Raw genomic sequence first — 16,529 nt, 5'->3', positions numbered from 1 at the left:
AGCTGGGAGTCAGGGCCTGCTTGACACAAGAGGGGCCCCCAAACCCAGACTCTCGATCCACTAAAGGAAACCAAGGCAGCAAGGGGTGGACACATGATTCAAGCTGTCAACTGTGGGCTTCTGCCCAGGCCTCTGACCTGGACCTGGTGTCACTGGGCAATTTGTTCAGATACTGGCAGGGAATGCTCTGGAGTCTGATGTGGGTGGTTTTACAGCACTGAAGAAATAGGAAGTAAATGGCTTCAAGAGCTATAATGGAAGATGGATAACACATGGTGATTGGCTAAAAAGGGGGTAAAGAATGACTTGGGTTTTTGGCTTGGATGGGGTATCATTCAGAGCCAGAAGAGGAAATGTTGGTTTGAGGGAAAGATTTCAGTGATGGACATGTTGAGTTTGAAGTGCTTGTGTTACACTCAGATAAAATGTCCAGAAGCTAGTGGGATGCACAAGTTTGACGTTTTGGAAAGAGGTGTGAACTCAAGATACAGATGTCATCAGCACACAGGTGGTAAGTGGAGCTACAGGAGTGACAGTGTTGAGAGAGGAAAGTAGAACAGTAACATTCATGAACCAGGCAACAAAAGAGAGCTGTAAAAGGAGACCAAGGAGGAGCCTGAGAGGAAAACAAACAAAATAGGAGAGAGAGCAGTCAACTGTTGAATGCTTTTGATAGGTCAAATAAGAAGACTGAGAAATGCCCACTGGACTGAGCTGGCGATTGGAAGCTCAGGCTGGAAGCAGTTCTCATGGCGAGAAGTCTTGGAAAACCTGCTAAGGTCATTCACATATACATCGGAGGACTACTGTGTGAGCCTCTCTGCTAGTAACTTTCCACGTACCACCTTATTTAGTTCTCATGGCAACCCTTAAGCATTAGCCCCGTTTTCAAAATAAATCAACTCAGAAATCTCTTGCCTAAGATCACATTGCTAATAAGTGACAGGAATGAACCCTAGATCTATAACTTAAGTCCAAGTTCTTTCCATTCCTCCTTTCTTCTATGTCCAGATCCTGCCATGTAGGATCATTTGTTAATTTGCGATTTGGTTCAACAAATACTTGAGCGCTTATGCATGCTCGGCACCAAGTTCTGGGGATCCAGCAGTGAACGAGACAGTCAAAAATGTCATGCTCCTCACATTCTGGAGGGAGTCAACTGCAAATACGCAGCACATCACATAACAACGGTAGACGTGGAGATACCTACCGCAGGAAGAGAGATGAAGGATGTGCTCAGCATTACATTTAAAATATGGTAGATAGCTGTGGCCCTTACTAATAAAAGTGGTATTTGAGCCAAGACTTGACAGGGGAAGAGAGCCAGTCATCCAGTTTTCCAGAGGGCAGCAGGAACAGAAAACTTCCAGTGCTCGGCATGTCCCAGGAACCTCAAAGGAGGCCAGGGTGGTGGGAACAGAATGAGCAAGAGCCAGTGGCAGCAAACAACCAGAGAAACGGTGTGGGTAGAGGAAGGGAGGAGGGGAGACTAGATCAGACCTAGGGCTGTGTAGATCAATTTTAAGTATCTCCACTTAAAAATCTAGGTTGAAAGTCGTTTTGGTGCATTTTGTCCTAAGCGAGTTTTGTTTTGAAGGATTCCTCTTCCTCTGGCTGCTGTGTTGGAGACAAAAAGGAGAGCAAGGGTAAAGCAGAGAATCCAGTTAGGGGTGGTGTGGTATCTAGGTGAGAAATGAGAGCCACAGCTGAAGAGGTGAGTTGTCCAATTTCTAATGTTTTGAAGGAAGAATTAACAAGATTTGATAACTAGACATTGGGTTTGACATCAGGCATTTGCCATTAGAGACTTAAGAAGGAACAGAGTGAGGAAGAAGGAAAACTAAGGTGTCCTGAAAAGAAGTGAAGCCTCAAGGAGTGATTTACTGTCAAATGCTGCCTACATGATCAAAACCTACTGGATAACAGGCAGCACTGGAGTTACTGGTGATCTTAAGTTTTGGTGTAGGAGTGAAGTGCAGCCTGTTTGGGGCGGGCGGGGGAAGAGTTGGCAAAATGAAGGCAACCTGTTTTGCTGTATTTAAAGGAAAGCCAACGTTGGCGGAAGATATGGAATCTTTTTTTTTTTTTTTTTTTGGCTGTGTTGGGTCTTTGTTTCTGCGCGAGGGCTTTCTCTTGTTGCGGCAAGCGGGGGGTCACTCTTCACCGCGGTGCACGGGCCTCTCGTTGCGGAGCACAGGCTCCAGACGCGCAGGCTCAGTAGTTGTGGCGCACAGGCTTAGTTGCTCCGCGGCATGTGGGATCCTCGCAGACCAGAGCTTGAACCCGTGTCCCCTGCACTGGCAGGCAGATTCTCAAACACTGCGCCAGCAGGGAAGCCCAAAGATACGTCACTGTAGACTTAGTGTAGACTTAGTGTGCTGATACTAAAAACATTATGTCCTTCATACAAGGTACATGCCCAGTACACCCAAATATTGTCATTCCATAGTATGGTAGGTTGTAAAACACCCTGTTCAGTGTTTTTTGAACAAGATGGGAGTGGGGAGGTGTTGCTCTTTAAGGGGCATCTGAGTTGTTCTTGAAGCACTGGTTGGGGGGACACAGGTGTGACTTCTGACAAGCTGCCACACACCACGTCGAAGTCTGGGACTTCCTTTGGCCCAATTCTCTAGCTGAGTTGTTGGGAGAATTCTGGCTGTAAACTGAAGCCAAGGCCCACCTCTCTAACAAAAGAGGCCACATTTGCTGGGTTAAAAATCAGTTTCCCCCTTGGGGAGGGTTGGGCAGAGCGCCAGGAATGCCTCGTAAAGTCAGCTTCTTGATATTCTATCTGAAGTCAATTTACACAAGTCTCCACTTAGCTTTGATTTCATGGTATTTACAATATCCACCAAAAGCTCTGAATCGTCTGTTAGAACTTCAATGAAGAGGTCTGCTAGGGCACAGGGAGAGCTAGCTTCTGATGCCAAGAGGACACACAAGTACTGGTTTTACCACCACCCCTCAGAGAATAAGCAGGTGCAACACTGAAGACAAAGGTTCTATCAGACTTAGCAGTACGGTGTATTACTGTCTGCCTAGAGGGTCCCCCCAAACCAAGTACAGGTTGCTCTTAGAAGATAAGACGAGCAACCAGGACTCCAGTGACACTTTCAAGAGCCCCTACCCAAGCCAAAGCCTGCCTAGGATTGTCACATTCCTAGGGCTGGTTAACAAGGGGTTGGGGATTTGAGCAAATGCTTATTAAGTGGTTTCTGAAAATATATTTTAAACCTCCATGCAGGGCTTCAGTTGGATTAAGGAGCCAGTTTTACTGGGCTACTCTGGGGTTTCAAGGGGGAACCTTCCTTGAAACAGGAACAATTACAATTACTGAGAATGATGATAGGATCGTTACACTTGTCTTGACCATGAGGGTGATGAACCTCTCAGTTCACCACATAGTTCAGTATGGTGACAAAAAGATAAATGTCACCAAGTTTGTTGTTATGCATTAGCAACGTCCCTCTGAATTCATAAGACTTGTGATTCTCAGCACTGCCCGATTACAGGAATTGTATATTGGTTACTTCCAGTAACATGACCTAAACAGGAATAACCAACCAACTTGAATTTTCTGTCTAATCACAAAATTGTGAATTTCTGATTGTGAATTAGAAGTTCCTTAGACCTATCTCAAAACAAAACCTATCAATTCTTCATAAATTTGTAGGTGCTACTTAAAGTCACACAACTATATCAAGTATCACAATGTTTATTGATAGATACAAGTATATAAAATCAGGGCATGAACATGACTTGATAAATTAAGTAGACTTAATTTCAATACTATAATAAGAGGGACCAATTCAAATTCTCACCATTTGTTTCACACCCACAAAGACCACTTCAAGGGCATTTACGATCTCTCAAAACTGATCAGTTTTGTGCAAGTAAACCATGTTTCTTTTAAAAAGACTTGTGCACTTGCCCAGGCTCAAGGATATTAAAATCTAGCACATAAAGCCCATTACTAGAGGTAGAAATACAGGCAATATACTATTACGGCAACAACCATCAATTACAGTTAAGAATTTTTCTGTAACAACCAAATGGATAATCAAATATTGCAACAACTCAAGTATTACTGAGCAAAGTGCATTTCTACAGTATTCAGTGTTGCTATTCAGTTTTCTAACTTAAAACAGCCTATGATAACTGGCAGCAAAGAAGGTCCTTGCAATAGACTGCCTCTGCTTGAGAACTTATGATGTAATTATTGCATGCTGCTAATATACTATCTAAACATTAAAGATACTCCTAAAATATTTGATGGTAGACTATGATTAAGACATTACACTACAAAAAAACCTATGCAGAAGGAAATCCTAACTGACGTGCTTCTGCTTTAAATATTGTGAAAACATTACAGCGGAATGAATTTTCGCAGTGGTTAGGTCAAATGCAGTTACATCATAGCAACAGTATGTTTTGCACAATTTAAGGCTTTGGCTGGTTCTTTTAGTCAGCTTCTTCCTCTGATTCTTCTTCTTCAGCAGTTTCTAGCCAGGTTAGCCACTGATTCACCTGTAAATTTGTAATTTAACGAAATAAGTAGTACTTACAGAAGACAGAATAGCAGAATTTTTTATTCCAGATCAAACAAACAACCTAGCTAAGGACAAAAGTTTTAGATAGTACCACACATTTTGTAATTGCAAACAGTCTTCAGAACCTACATTTGTGTATTAGCTGTAAGTTAAAGAATGGCTTAAGGACAGGAATAAAGACCCAGACGTAGAGAATGGACTTGAGGACACGGGGAGGGGGAAGGGTAAGCAGGGACGAAGTGAGAGAGTAGCACTGGCATATATATATACACTACCAAATGTAAATCAGATAGCTAGTGGGAAGCAGCCGCATAGCACAGGGAGATCGGCTTGGTGCTGTGTCCACCTAGAGGAGTTGGATAGGGAGGGTGGGAGGGAGACACAAGAGGGAGGGGATATGGGGATATACGTATACATATAGCTGATTCACTGTTATACAGCAGAAACTAACACAACACTGTAAAGCAATTATACTCCAATAAAGATGTTTAAAAAAATGGCTTATTATTTGGATTTGGGATTACAAGCTGTTTAGGAACTGTCAACTTGGGTGTCGTTCTTTGACACCACTCCCATTACACTCCAGGACTGTTTTAATATGGGACAGTGGCTCCTCCCAAACTTAAATACATTAGCAATGAAGCGGGGGTGGGGTGGTGGTGGAAAGGCACACAGGACAAAGATTCTGAGAAGTTCTCCAGCCCCACCCCGGAACTGTAGGATCAGATTCCCCAAGGACAAGACTAATGCTGTGAGGGTAATCCTCATGAAGATAGTTCCTGAACCTTAGGAATAAAGATACTATAGACCAGCATTTCTCAAAGCCTGGCCCCTGGAAAAGTAGTATGAGAATCACCTGGGTTGTGTAACACACACAAGCCTACTAAATCAGAATGTCTAGCATCAGACCTGGAACTTCCGTTTAAATTACTTTCCAGATGATTAACGTATGCTGTGGAGTCCCCTGACATACAAGTTCTTCCCCATGGCTAGAATTCTACTCCACTAAATAAGATAAAAAATCACGGTATGAGAAATCAGAAACAATATCATGTTTACTGACAGTTAAAAAAAGTCACAATCCAATCGTGTACAATCACCCTATCTCTGTAAGTAGCTTTACTTCTAAAAAAATGTTAGCCACCTCTAATCTAACAGCTTAGACACTACTAGGATTGAAGCCTTTTATTTCATAGCTTTACTTCATTTTGCTAACTGCCTACTTTACTACAGCTTTTAATTGTGAAGAATGACATGTATGTACAAATTACCAGGGCTATTTTGCTTGTATTTCAACTTTAAAAGGCTCATTATAAAACAATACCAACTGGAAAGAGCACACACCAAATTTCTCTCAAGATTTACCTGGAACAAAGCCTTGCCTTTCCCTGGAAACTCTTGGGTTATATCTTCTTTCCAAGCCAAGAAAGCTTCTTCTTCAATAATCTCCATGTCATAGAAGTGAACAAAAAAACGGAGTAACATGCCTAAAAGACAAAATGTAACCCCATTATTTAGTGTGCTGTTTAGGAATTGCCCCTCACTCATCACTCTTCTGATGTTGGTCCTCTCACCTTTCGGGAAGTTGCTATTGTAGCAGTGCACCTGAAGAGCATAGAGGGCACTGACTTGTAGATCAACGTGATCATGAAGGAACTTCTGCATTACTGGCTTGAAGGAAAGAAGCAGTTGTTTTTCCTGCTCTAACTGTTCTTTGGAAGGAGCAGAGGAAGAATCTGTTTCATCACTGGGCGGGTTTACTTCACTAGAAATGTACTGTAAGAAGCTGCACAGAAAGAGGTCTTGTTAGAACCTCAAAGTGAATTTTCTAGCTCAAGAAACAGACAATTCTTAGTCCCTTGCCTTGTAGACTTTTTTCTAGGAAACAAAACACAGGTTAACTCTCTACTAAATGCAGAAAACCACAACTCTGTTATCTTACCTAGTCATTAAGATGTTCACAAATCCTTTATCTACATGAAGTTTGGGAGAGATGTTATCTTTAATCCACTTATATATGGTTTGAGGAGATGGATCCAACTTTATTTGCTTTAACAGTTCCTTCTCCAATTTGAGGAGTGGGAATAAGAAACTCAGTCCCTTTCCTTCCAAGATCTCCAACATGCGGTCCTTATTCTGATCAATTTCTGAAGAGACAAAGCCATTCCCATCATCAGGTAGTTCATTTTACCTATGTTGGTCTAGAAAACTGCTCTACAGATAATTTTCCAAATGCACAAGATTCATGTAAAATAATAAGGAACTAACCTAGCAAAGGAAACTCAGTATTTGGACCAAATGAAAATAGTTAAAATCATAATAACCTCTTCTTTTTATAAAGATGAAGTCTATCTGTGGGAATGCTTATTGTTATCTGGACAGGATAATCACACTGACCTATATAAATTCACTCAGGGTATTAAGGAATCCCCAGATTTAGTATTAAAAATAAACAAAAAAATCCCCAGCATTCTCTTACCTGGGAGCATTTTCTGCATATTGACCTTGCTTTGTTGGAAAAGCTCTGTTAACCATTCTCGATCTTGTAATTTAGCTAACTGCTGAAGACAAAGTAAGAAGAGAGGAAAATGGGTGCCACTTTCCAGTGGTTGAGCTAGTTCTGAAATGCTCACCAGCTCCGAAATGATAGCACGAGCTGCAAACTGTGCTAAATATGATTTCACCAAGGGGATGTCAACCTCCAGTTTGGGGCACTGGTCCAATACATTCAGGAAAGCCTTAGAAGGAATATATGACACAGTCAGTTTTATTAGTTTCCAAATTTGAAAGGCAAGAGTTCTTATGGAATCCGGAAAGTATTCTACCTGCATGAAGTTGTCACTTGTGGCTATCCCTTCCTGTTTGAGTAAACTGATCAAAGAACTTGCTTTTTCTTTATCTTCATCACTTCTGTCTAGTGACAGGATGATTACTTTGCTTAACATCTCGGGGAGAAAGTGTTTAGGAGCCCTCATCTCTCTTACACCATTGACAGCTTCGTTTGCATTTCCACTATTCAGATATTCGGTTACAACAGTTTCCTGAAAAGAACAAAGTCCAAATATCTTTAGAGTTTTCCTATCTCAGATACACTCCATGAACCGGACTATGGGATTATTTGAGACTTACGGTTAATTTAAGCAGTTCTTCCTTTGATGGTGGTGGCTTTTTACTGGTCTTCGCAGGCTTTTCCTGAATAAGTGGTGGATTAGTTTTGAGACCAAGCTGAGGTGTCTAAAATACAGCAAAATGGTAGATATGAATGTTTAATATTTTTTATTATTAAAAAGGAGCTTATGAAGTTAAGAGAGAAGACATTAAAAAGCAGCCTTCAGACGTCTTCAGAAAGTACTGGAATGACAGAAAACACTGTCATGCTACAGTGCATACCTGTCCCAGAGGTGGTGTCTGAGTGCGCGGTGGCTGTGCACTAGGAGGAATCATAGTTATCTGGGGCTGAAGCTTTGGCACTTGATTTTTATTCATTAGGAAAGACTGAGCAGGCCTCAGGCTAATCTAGAATTGCAAACAAATCAGAACAGATATCCAAGTTAACAAGCAGTTAGCTAACATATTAAATGCAACACTCCAACATCCTAAAGTTAATTCAGCATACACAAGCATGATAGAATCTATGGCAGAAATTTAAGTATCTTAAATAACTAAACAGGTACTCCATGTTATTAGGTTTAATTTCTGGCAAGAAAACTAAAGATCTGATGCACACAAAAATAAAATACTGTTATAAATCTTATACCAGAATTCTCCAAGGATTAGCATCACTAAAATATTAAAAACCAAAAAATTTAATTAAGAGTTTAGAAAACATTTTACTTTATTCTAAGTCATTCTATTTGTAGGGAAGTCACAATAAAAATCTCAGCAACCATTTTCCTTGCTCTAACTGAAGACTTTTAAGACATTTGCCCTCATATCTCATAATCTTCGCTCACAGGACGCTGGACATCCAAAGAAAAGAAAAAGTAGTACAGAAAAGAGAGAAAGAAGGTAAAGAATTCCAGCATTAAGTCCTCTTAATAACGCGTCTTTTTATAATCATCGGGCAATAGATTTCTGAATTGACAAACTATGGTATATAAGTAACATAGGCAAATGTACCTCATCTGCATTAAGCTGTCCTTTCTTAGAAAACCGAGGTGGCATATCCTTCGACTGTCCTTGCAGCTGGGATAAGAGTCCCTGACTCTGGTTATGGTAGAGCTGGCTTAGCCCCTATTTCAGAAAGAGAGAAAGAAAGTCTAGATAAAAAGGGGTCCACAAATTATGGTAATCAAGTACCAAAGGGATGAGGCCAAGCCATAGGAAAGCTTAACTGAATCTGCCCAGAGAAAGTAAAAGGTGAAACAGGAAGAATAAATATCTAACCTAACTTACGTAAAGCGATGTGACTTTACTAATACTTTACTAATCTTAAGGATAAGCATTTTACCCAGTTTGAAATAACTGTCAAAATTTGGTTTAGAAAAACACAGTGTTTTTAGGTTTCCTAAACCTGAAGTATCTGTCCTTTTAAAAAAGCAAATCTATTCATATACATTCCAAGATTTAATACCTGTTGCCTAAACATCCTTAAATGTTTTCTTACCTGGCTTTTCATAAACTTGCCTCCCATCTCCCCAAACTGCGATTGTGTGGGAGGCAGGATGTGTCCCCCATGGCCATTGAAGAGTTGATTTGAACGATGACGCCCCATGGTGGGTGAAAATCTATCCTGGATAACTCCTGGACCAGTACCAATTCCGCTACCTTAAAATATGGACATGAAGAACTCTTTACTATTAAAATGTTAAAACTCAGTTTTTAATGTAACCAAACCACTATTTTGTTCAAAATCACCTGGCATTTGTCCAAACATATCAGCAAGTCCTCCAAGTGGGTCCCTATCCATTTTCATCCTGGGTGGCATGAACGGTCCCTCCAGAAAGAAGTCACTTCTCATCCCTTGAGCCATAGGAGCAGGAATAAACACTCCTAGATCCTTCAGAAATAAAGTGAATAAACACTTATTTCTGAACACTGTTCTACATAAAACTAAACTTCTTATATTAGAAAACTAGAAATACTTCCCTGGACTATTAAGAGTGCTATTTATATAATTTCTATAAACAACTTCTTCTCTTAAAAGGGCATACAAGACACCATAAACATTAAGCTCTACTGGTAAGATGAGACAGTCTCAAAAAGTTTAAGAAGGTCTTAGTGCTATTATAAACTTAAAACCCACTTGATTAAAAACAAAGCAAAACTTACTTTTACTGCATCTTGACGGATTTGATTGATCGTCTTTGGTCCATTGTCAAGAAAAGCCTTGCGAGGAACCCAATGGTGTTCTCTCAACTCTACGGTATCCTTTAATATAAAGAGTTTTAATAAGTATTATTTTAATATTCCTAAACAGAAAGTCAGCATACCTAAAGAAACCAGTTTTACCTGCAGCAGGAAACGAATCCTTGCCGGCAATTCCTTACTTAACATCAAGGAGCACATTCGGGCAAAGTACTGATCCATTAAGGACTGAAAGAAAAAATATATATACTCTCAGAAGAAAACGCTGAAGGCAAATGTATACTATTTAAGGCTTCTAAGTATTATCAAGGTTAATGACTAATGGCAATCCTCTGTATCACAAAAATAGGTTGTTTGATTTGAATAAATATCAAGACAAGCTTACACTGTTTCTATCAGCAACACACATACCTTGGCTCGTTCATGGTCTAACCTAGGTCCCACTGTCCTCATTATCTGACAGAGGCACTCCAAATCCTCTCCCATATCTTTGAGTTGGACTCTCTTCTTTTTTTCCAAAAGCTACCAAAAGAAACAAATGTCACATGTTTATAAATCCTTCTTGGGGGGCTTCCTTGGTGGTGCAGTGGTTAAGAATCCGCCTGCCAATGCAGGGGACACGGGTTCGAGCCCTGGTCCGGGAAGATCCCATATGCCGCGGAGCAACTAAGCCTGTGCGCCACAACTACCAAGCCTGCGCTCTAGAACCCTAAAGCCACAACTACTGAAGCCCAAGTGTCTAGAGCCTGTGCTCCGCAACAAGAGAAGCCACCACGATGAAAAGCCTGCGCACCTCAATGAAGAGTAGCCCCCTGCTCACCCCAACTAGAGAAAGCCCGCACACAGCAACAAAGACCCGACACAGCCAAAAATAAATAAATAAAATAATTTAAAAAATAAAAATAAATCCTTCTTGGTTTAGATGTAGCACTTTCCCTTAAGTCTGCATTGACTCATAGTTCCTACAGTTCCTACAGTGTCTAGTATAGAACTCTTTATCTGGTTTCTGTTGAAGACATCCCTCCAAACTGAGCAACTTACACATAGGTAGGCAATCAGTTCTACCCCTACCTTGCAAAACATACTGCGTATTTCCATATTTACAACATTTAAATAACAATTTTGCTGGCAATCTAAAATATTTAACTAGCCTACCAACACTCTCACATGGCAAAGTTATAAATTATAATTGACCCATTTCCCCCAAATAACGATGTACCCAGTGATTAATGTAAGCTTACATTCCCGCTCATACTTACTGTTTTGATGCACTTATGAAGGATAGATTCATGAATAAGATCAAGCTTTCCAAGTTCTCCAATGAATTTGATGTTCCCCAACATCTTGATCTTAGCAATGGCTCTCTGTTCCTCCTCCTCGGGGAGGAGGGGATTTTCACGCTTATCATAGACTGAAATAAGTTAAGAATAAAGTCAACATTCAGAATTAAGTTGAACATATACAGTACTACATAGTAGCAAACAAATCCTCACCATCAACATTTCTGGTTCGGTTTTCAAATTCATCTTGTAATTTGGAAATTAGGAGGCGTCTGAATGTCTATTGGAAACAAAAGACGCTTTTGTCAGGGCTTGCTAATGAAAACTTTCCAATCAACTTTAAATAAGCAAGCAAACACTACTACTTACTGTGCTTTGCTTCTGTCCTGGCTGACCCTCTGCTGCTGGGCCATCAAAGTTTGGTGCATCTTCTGCCAATCGCAGACATAGCTGAGCATACAGTGAGCTATACTTTGGCTCTTCTAGGGCTTTGTCCACAATCTAAAATAAATGACTTTTTAAAACTAAATATGACAACGTTTGAAAAAACCTTTCTTTATAACTTAATACTTCCTTGTAGTCTTAAGGATCTTGAATCTCACAAATTTCTGACAAATTCTCTATGCCTCATCCATAACCTGGGAATAAGAACATCTCTTTTGTAAGGCTTATTGTGTACACTAAATCAGGTGAGGCATGTAAAGTGCTTTAGCACACAACCTGGAAAAATATAAGCACTTAAATTTTGTAAGCTGTTGCAGTGTACCAAAGAAGTCTAATTACACAGATCTCATACTAGCAAAACCCTCCCCCCTCAGGAGTTGAAATTATCTTGGAAAAACTATAAACAGATGCTAGAATCACATCAACTATCATAAAACTCATTTCCAAAACCAAAATATGGCGTTTTGCACATAAGGAAAAACAAAGCAAACCCCCCTTAATAGCCTAATAACCCAATTAACCCTGCAACACAACACATACAATTTAAAATGACTTAAGTCTGATACCATTAAAAGTTAGTGCTTTTCAAAAAATAGTGATTTTCTAAAACAAAATAACCCCCCAAAAAACAAAAAAACACCACCAGTGTTCAGAGATACATACATCTAATGTGTAACTCACACCTCAGTTTTAAGCAATAATGCAAATGTAAACAACAACAACAACAACAACACACACACACACCCCAACCTGGGTTAAATCTTTTCCTCTCCCTTTCGGTTAAGCCAACATTGAACTTACCAGCAGTATGACCCCTTTAAGGATGAGTTTAGACTCTACACCCACATTGAGGAGCTCAAGGCATAGCTTGTCAAACTTCTCAGGAGTAAGCTTATTTAGTATGCTAGGAAAAGAGGATTCAGACTAGGTATCAGCCAACACACAAGGAATTATTTAGTTGAAAAATCGCCTTTAAATTATGTTCATTTTTTCCATCACTTTCCCCTTTAATATCAAGACATAGTCTTCTTAACCCATCTAACCAAAATTGAAATAAACCTGTTATTTAAAATGTATCTACCTAATTGTGGGGTCCCCAGCTGTTGGACAAGAAACTCACATCCTCAAAACCTAGATCAAGGGGCTTCCCTGGTGGCGCAGTGGTTGAGAGTCCGCCTGCCGATGCAGGGGACGCGGGTTCGTGCCCCGGTCCGGGAAGATCCCATGTGCCGCGGAGCGGTTAGGCCCGTGAGCCATGGCTGCTGAGCCTGCGCATCCAGAGCCTGTGCTCCGCAACGGGAGAGGCCACAACAGTGAGAGGCCCGCGTACCGCAAAAAAAAAAAAAAAAAAAAAAAACCTAGATCAAGAGCCTCCTTAATATCAAGGCTAGATCCAGGAGCTAAAACCGTTATGTTCTGTGCATCACTGGGTACACAGCAGGCATAGGAAATGTCAGCACAATGCACTTGTGCATTTTAACCCAAAGACTGAAAGCAACTAACTCTGAGCCCCAAAACATGGATGTGCCAATTTTCAGCTTAAAACTGTCAACACTGGCATTCATTAAAATAGACTTAGGGCATGAACATTGCCTTCTAAGTAATACAGCATACACACAAAAGAAACACAGTTAATCCATTTCCTCCCTCCTTTTATTTAAAGGACAAAACAGCCCTGATAAACTTACCCTCTTACTTTCCTGAAGATCGCATCATGTCGTTCTTTTTCATTTGCGGAGTTGTTTGCTGCGGAGTTGTCATCTCGTCTAGTGCTTCGTGCAGGAATCCATTTCTGAGCGTTTTGCCCTGGGGTTTTCCCCAGGAACTCGCTAGTAAAAAATTAAGAAAATAAAGATTAAGACAACTTGAAACACAGCATCCACTCACATATCAAATGTCATACAGATCAGAAATCCTTCTAAACAGAAAAAAGTTTAGGTTTTTCTCAACTTCCCTTACAACTAAGCAACTCACAACCAGTGGTTCTCAAACAATACTGTATATCAGAATCACCTGAAGGGCTTGTTAAACGATTCCTAGGCCCACCCCAGTTTCTGCTTTAGTGGGTCTGGGGTAAGGCCCGATAATTTGCATTTCTAAGCTCCCAGGTGATGCCAGTGTCGCTGGTCCAGGAGACACACCACAAGAACCAACATCTTCTAATGTCTCATGACCATGTTATACCCATACAGATTTACTACCACAATTTAGTATGGACAATAATGGCTGGCTTCAGAAACATCATCAGTGAAAATAATCCAAGGTGTAACAGGATAAAATAGCAGTTGAGAACGTCAACTCACATTAGATGGTTTGGCTAAAAAATAATTAAGAACTGATATTCTAAATTTAGGATATGTAACAGAAATCATACCCATTAAGATAGGATTCCTGATGCCTTATTAACTATGCTGTAATGCATTAGAAACACCATTAACCTAAACCTGTTATTTACAGAAGTCATTCTTTTCACATGTTTACTATACCTGTTGCCAGCAGTCTTGGGATAGTGCTGAGGTGCACCCCTACTTCCTCCTCCGCCCGAAGAAGCACTATTTAACAGAAAAAAAAAAAAAATTTTTTTTTAAAGTATACCCCAAGTATATTTCACTCAAAACAGATAAAGGATCTCTTTAATTATTCTGCATTTCAGTAAGTACACCACAGATGAAGACTGAACTTAGGCCCAATGGAAACCCAAGTAATTAATTACATTTATTCTTCAGATAGCAAATAGAAAACAATGACAATTTTAGGGTTTTAAAAAAATGTACACGGCACATTATAAATTAAACCTGCATCACAATTAAATCAGAATTACTTGGTGTGGTTATTCCTTTGGTTTTGTGATTAGACTTGTCACAATAATTGCCAAAATAAATCTACACGTACCTGAAACGAGAAGCACCCCCTTCTGCAATCGCACTCTCCACTTTGGCGGCTTGACAACGAAGAATCTTCAAAAGAATAATATTAATGGATAGGGTGGGGAGGGAAGGGGATGGGAGAAATGAAAAACCTAGAATGAGAAAGAGTACCAAAATTAGACACCGCTATCATACAAATCTGTAAACCCGCTTCAATTACAATTTATTTCAGAGCCTGACACTGCAGTTGATTGACCTTACACTGCATTGCAGATCTCGTAAGACTAAAATAGAATGTACTCGAAACACAAATGGACAATAAAATTTTATTTTGTTTTACCACCCGGAAATTCTCGTGTTCAAGGACGCAAGGAAGTGCCTACATAGAAATGTAAGAACCTCTCAAATGCTAAGAACCAATCCTTAAGAAAGCCACATTCTACCTCCTTTACAGCTGAGCACTGAGATCAGTAATAGACAACCTAACTCTTAACAAGACGGGCACGTCCTGGGAAAACAGTTTTAAGTTTTTACTGCCTCAACAACGAACTACACTGAATAAGGGGTAACTGAAGACGGCTTTCCCCACTGTTCACTCTTAACTGGGCGCACAGGGCCCGTCAGAAGACCGGGGCCACAACATGGCAGCAGGAACCTCCGCCCCATTTTTTCCTTTCCTGGGAACAAAAGAGCAGTGGATTCCTCCCACCCAGGCCCGAGTTAGGGAAGTGCTTCCGACAGCCTCTCGCGAAGCCGCCGCGGGCAAGCCTCGGGGAGGAGTGGAGGCCGCCCCCGCGGCCCGGCTCTTTGTTCTCAGGCAGGAAGGCGGCCTCCTTCCCACCCGCCGCCTCCAGCGGCCCCCTCCCACCCATAAATCCCCGAGGAACTGACAGCCGCCTCGCTGCTCCCTCCCCACCCGACAAAAACTCAAAAACCCTCGCTTCCCTCCCCTCTCCCGTCGCAGGCGAGGCTCGCCAGGCAGGCCCTTCGCTCCTCCACCAAGGGCAGCCCGGCCGCTCCCCGCCGGCCCCGGGCCTCATACACTTTCTCCCCGCCGGGAGGCCGGGCTCCGGGACTCCTCCACCTCGGCTGGTCCCGCGCCAACGGCCGGGCTCTCCCCGCCGGCCCGCATCCCTCCCCCCAGCTCGCACCGCCCCGCCACGCTCTCCCCGTCGGAGCACACCCGCGCCCGGGCTCCGGCTCCGCGGGGGACGGCCGCCGACAGCCACAAAGACCTCCGGGGCCCGCCAGGTTCCTTCTACTCCGTCAGCAACGGGAAGGGAGAACAAAGGGGAAGAAATTTCAGGTGCCCGAAGCGCGGAGGAAACACTAGAAAGGGGTCGCCCCGCCCGGCTCCGCCTGCGGCCGCCATTTTGTACCGCTCGAGAAGAAGCGGGCAGGGGCGGCGGCCATTTTAGAGCGCTTCACTCGGCGGCGGCGGCAGCAGCGGCGGCGGCGGCAGCAGCTCCACTCACCTTCACCGAGAACTCAGCAGCTGCCCCTGCAGCTGCCTCCTCAGGATCCGGTCGTCGGGGACGGGGAAGGGAGGGGGAGGGGAACGGAAAACAAAAAAGGGGGAGGGAAGGGGGAGGAAGGAGTCGGGACTGGCTTGAAACTCTCAGTTCAAAAGAGTCGCTGCTGCAGCCACCACCCAGTTCTCGCCGCCACCTCCATAGAGCTCCGACTCGCTGCTGGCGCTGAGGCGTGTCTGAACCCGAACTTATCACTCTAGGGCAGCCGAACCCACCAGAGCCGCCCCGAATGGCTCCTTTGCCACCCAATCAGCGGCCCGGCTTCTGCCTGCCGCCAATCAGCGCAGGGTGGCGGGGAGGAGCCACAGGGCCAAGCTCGGTTGCGGCGCAGCCCCTCCGCAGTGCGCAAAGCCATATTCGCGAAGGCTCTGAGGCCAAGCCAGTGGCGTAAGGGGAACTGAGCACCGTCGGGTTGCGGTCCATTTGCGTAAAGTCCTAGAGCCCTTTGAGTCTGCGTTGGTGTGGCTGCCTTGTCTTCCTCCTGTCTCTTTGTTCCTGGAGTCCGTATCCCATGCTCGAGATCTACAGCCTCCAGCCCCTCTACCTCGT

General features: G+C 42.6%; 1 protein-coding gene across 1 annotated transcript; it reads right to left on the bottom strand.

The window, feature by feature from the left end:
• Positions 1-3,832: 3,832 nt before the first annotated feature.
• Positions 3,833-14,716, bottom strand: EIF4G2 (eukaryotic translation initiation factor 4 gamma 2; the record flags this gene model as incomplete). Its single annotated transcript, XM_081239433.1, has 21 exons — positions 3,833-6,037; positions 6,125-6,336; positions 6,493-6,697; positions 7,030-7,288; positions 7,376-7,591; positions 7,680-7,784; positions 7,941-8,066; positions 8,670-8,783; positions 9,157-9,317; positions 9,408-9,549; positions 9,822-9,920; positions 10,002-10,085; positions 10,269-10,379; positions 11,117-11,268; positions 11,351-11,417; positions 11,507-11,638; positions 12,383-12,485; positions 13,270-13,410; positions 14,068-14,133; positions 14,474-14,600; positions 14,710-14,716. 21 exons carry the CDS (start codon positions 14,714-14,716, stop codon positions 5,787-5,789), a joined length of 2,880 nt encoding a protein of 959 aa, XP_081095559.1. The 3' UTR covers positions 3,833-5,786.
• Between the last annotated feature and the right edge of the window lie 1,813 nt (positions 14,717-16,529).

The sequence above is a fragment of the Mesoplodon bidens genome, assembly GCF_964165515.1.
Source record: "Mesoplodon bidens genome assembly, chromosome: 7".
Taxonomy (NCBI): domain Eukaryota; kingdom Metazoa; phylum Chordata; class Mammalia; order Artiodactyla; family Ziphiidae; genus Mesoplodon; species Mesoplodon bidens.
Note: the sequence above shows the minus strand (reverse complement) of the source record. Positions and strands in the feature narration are given on the sequence as shown.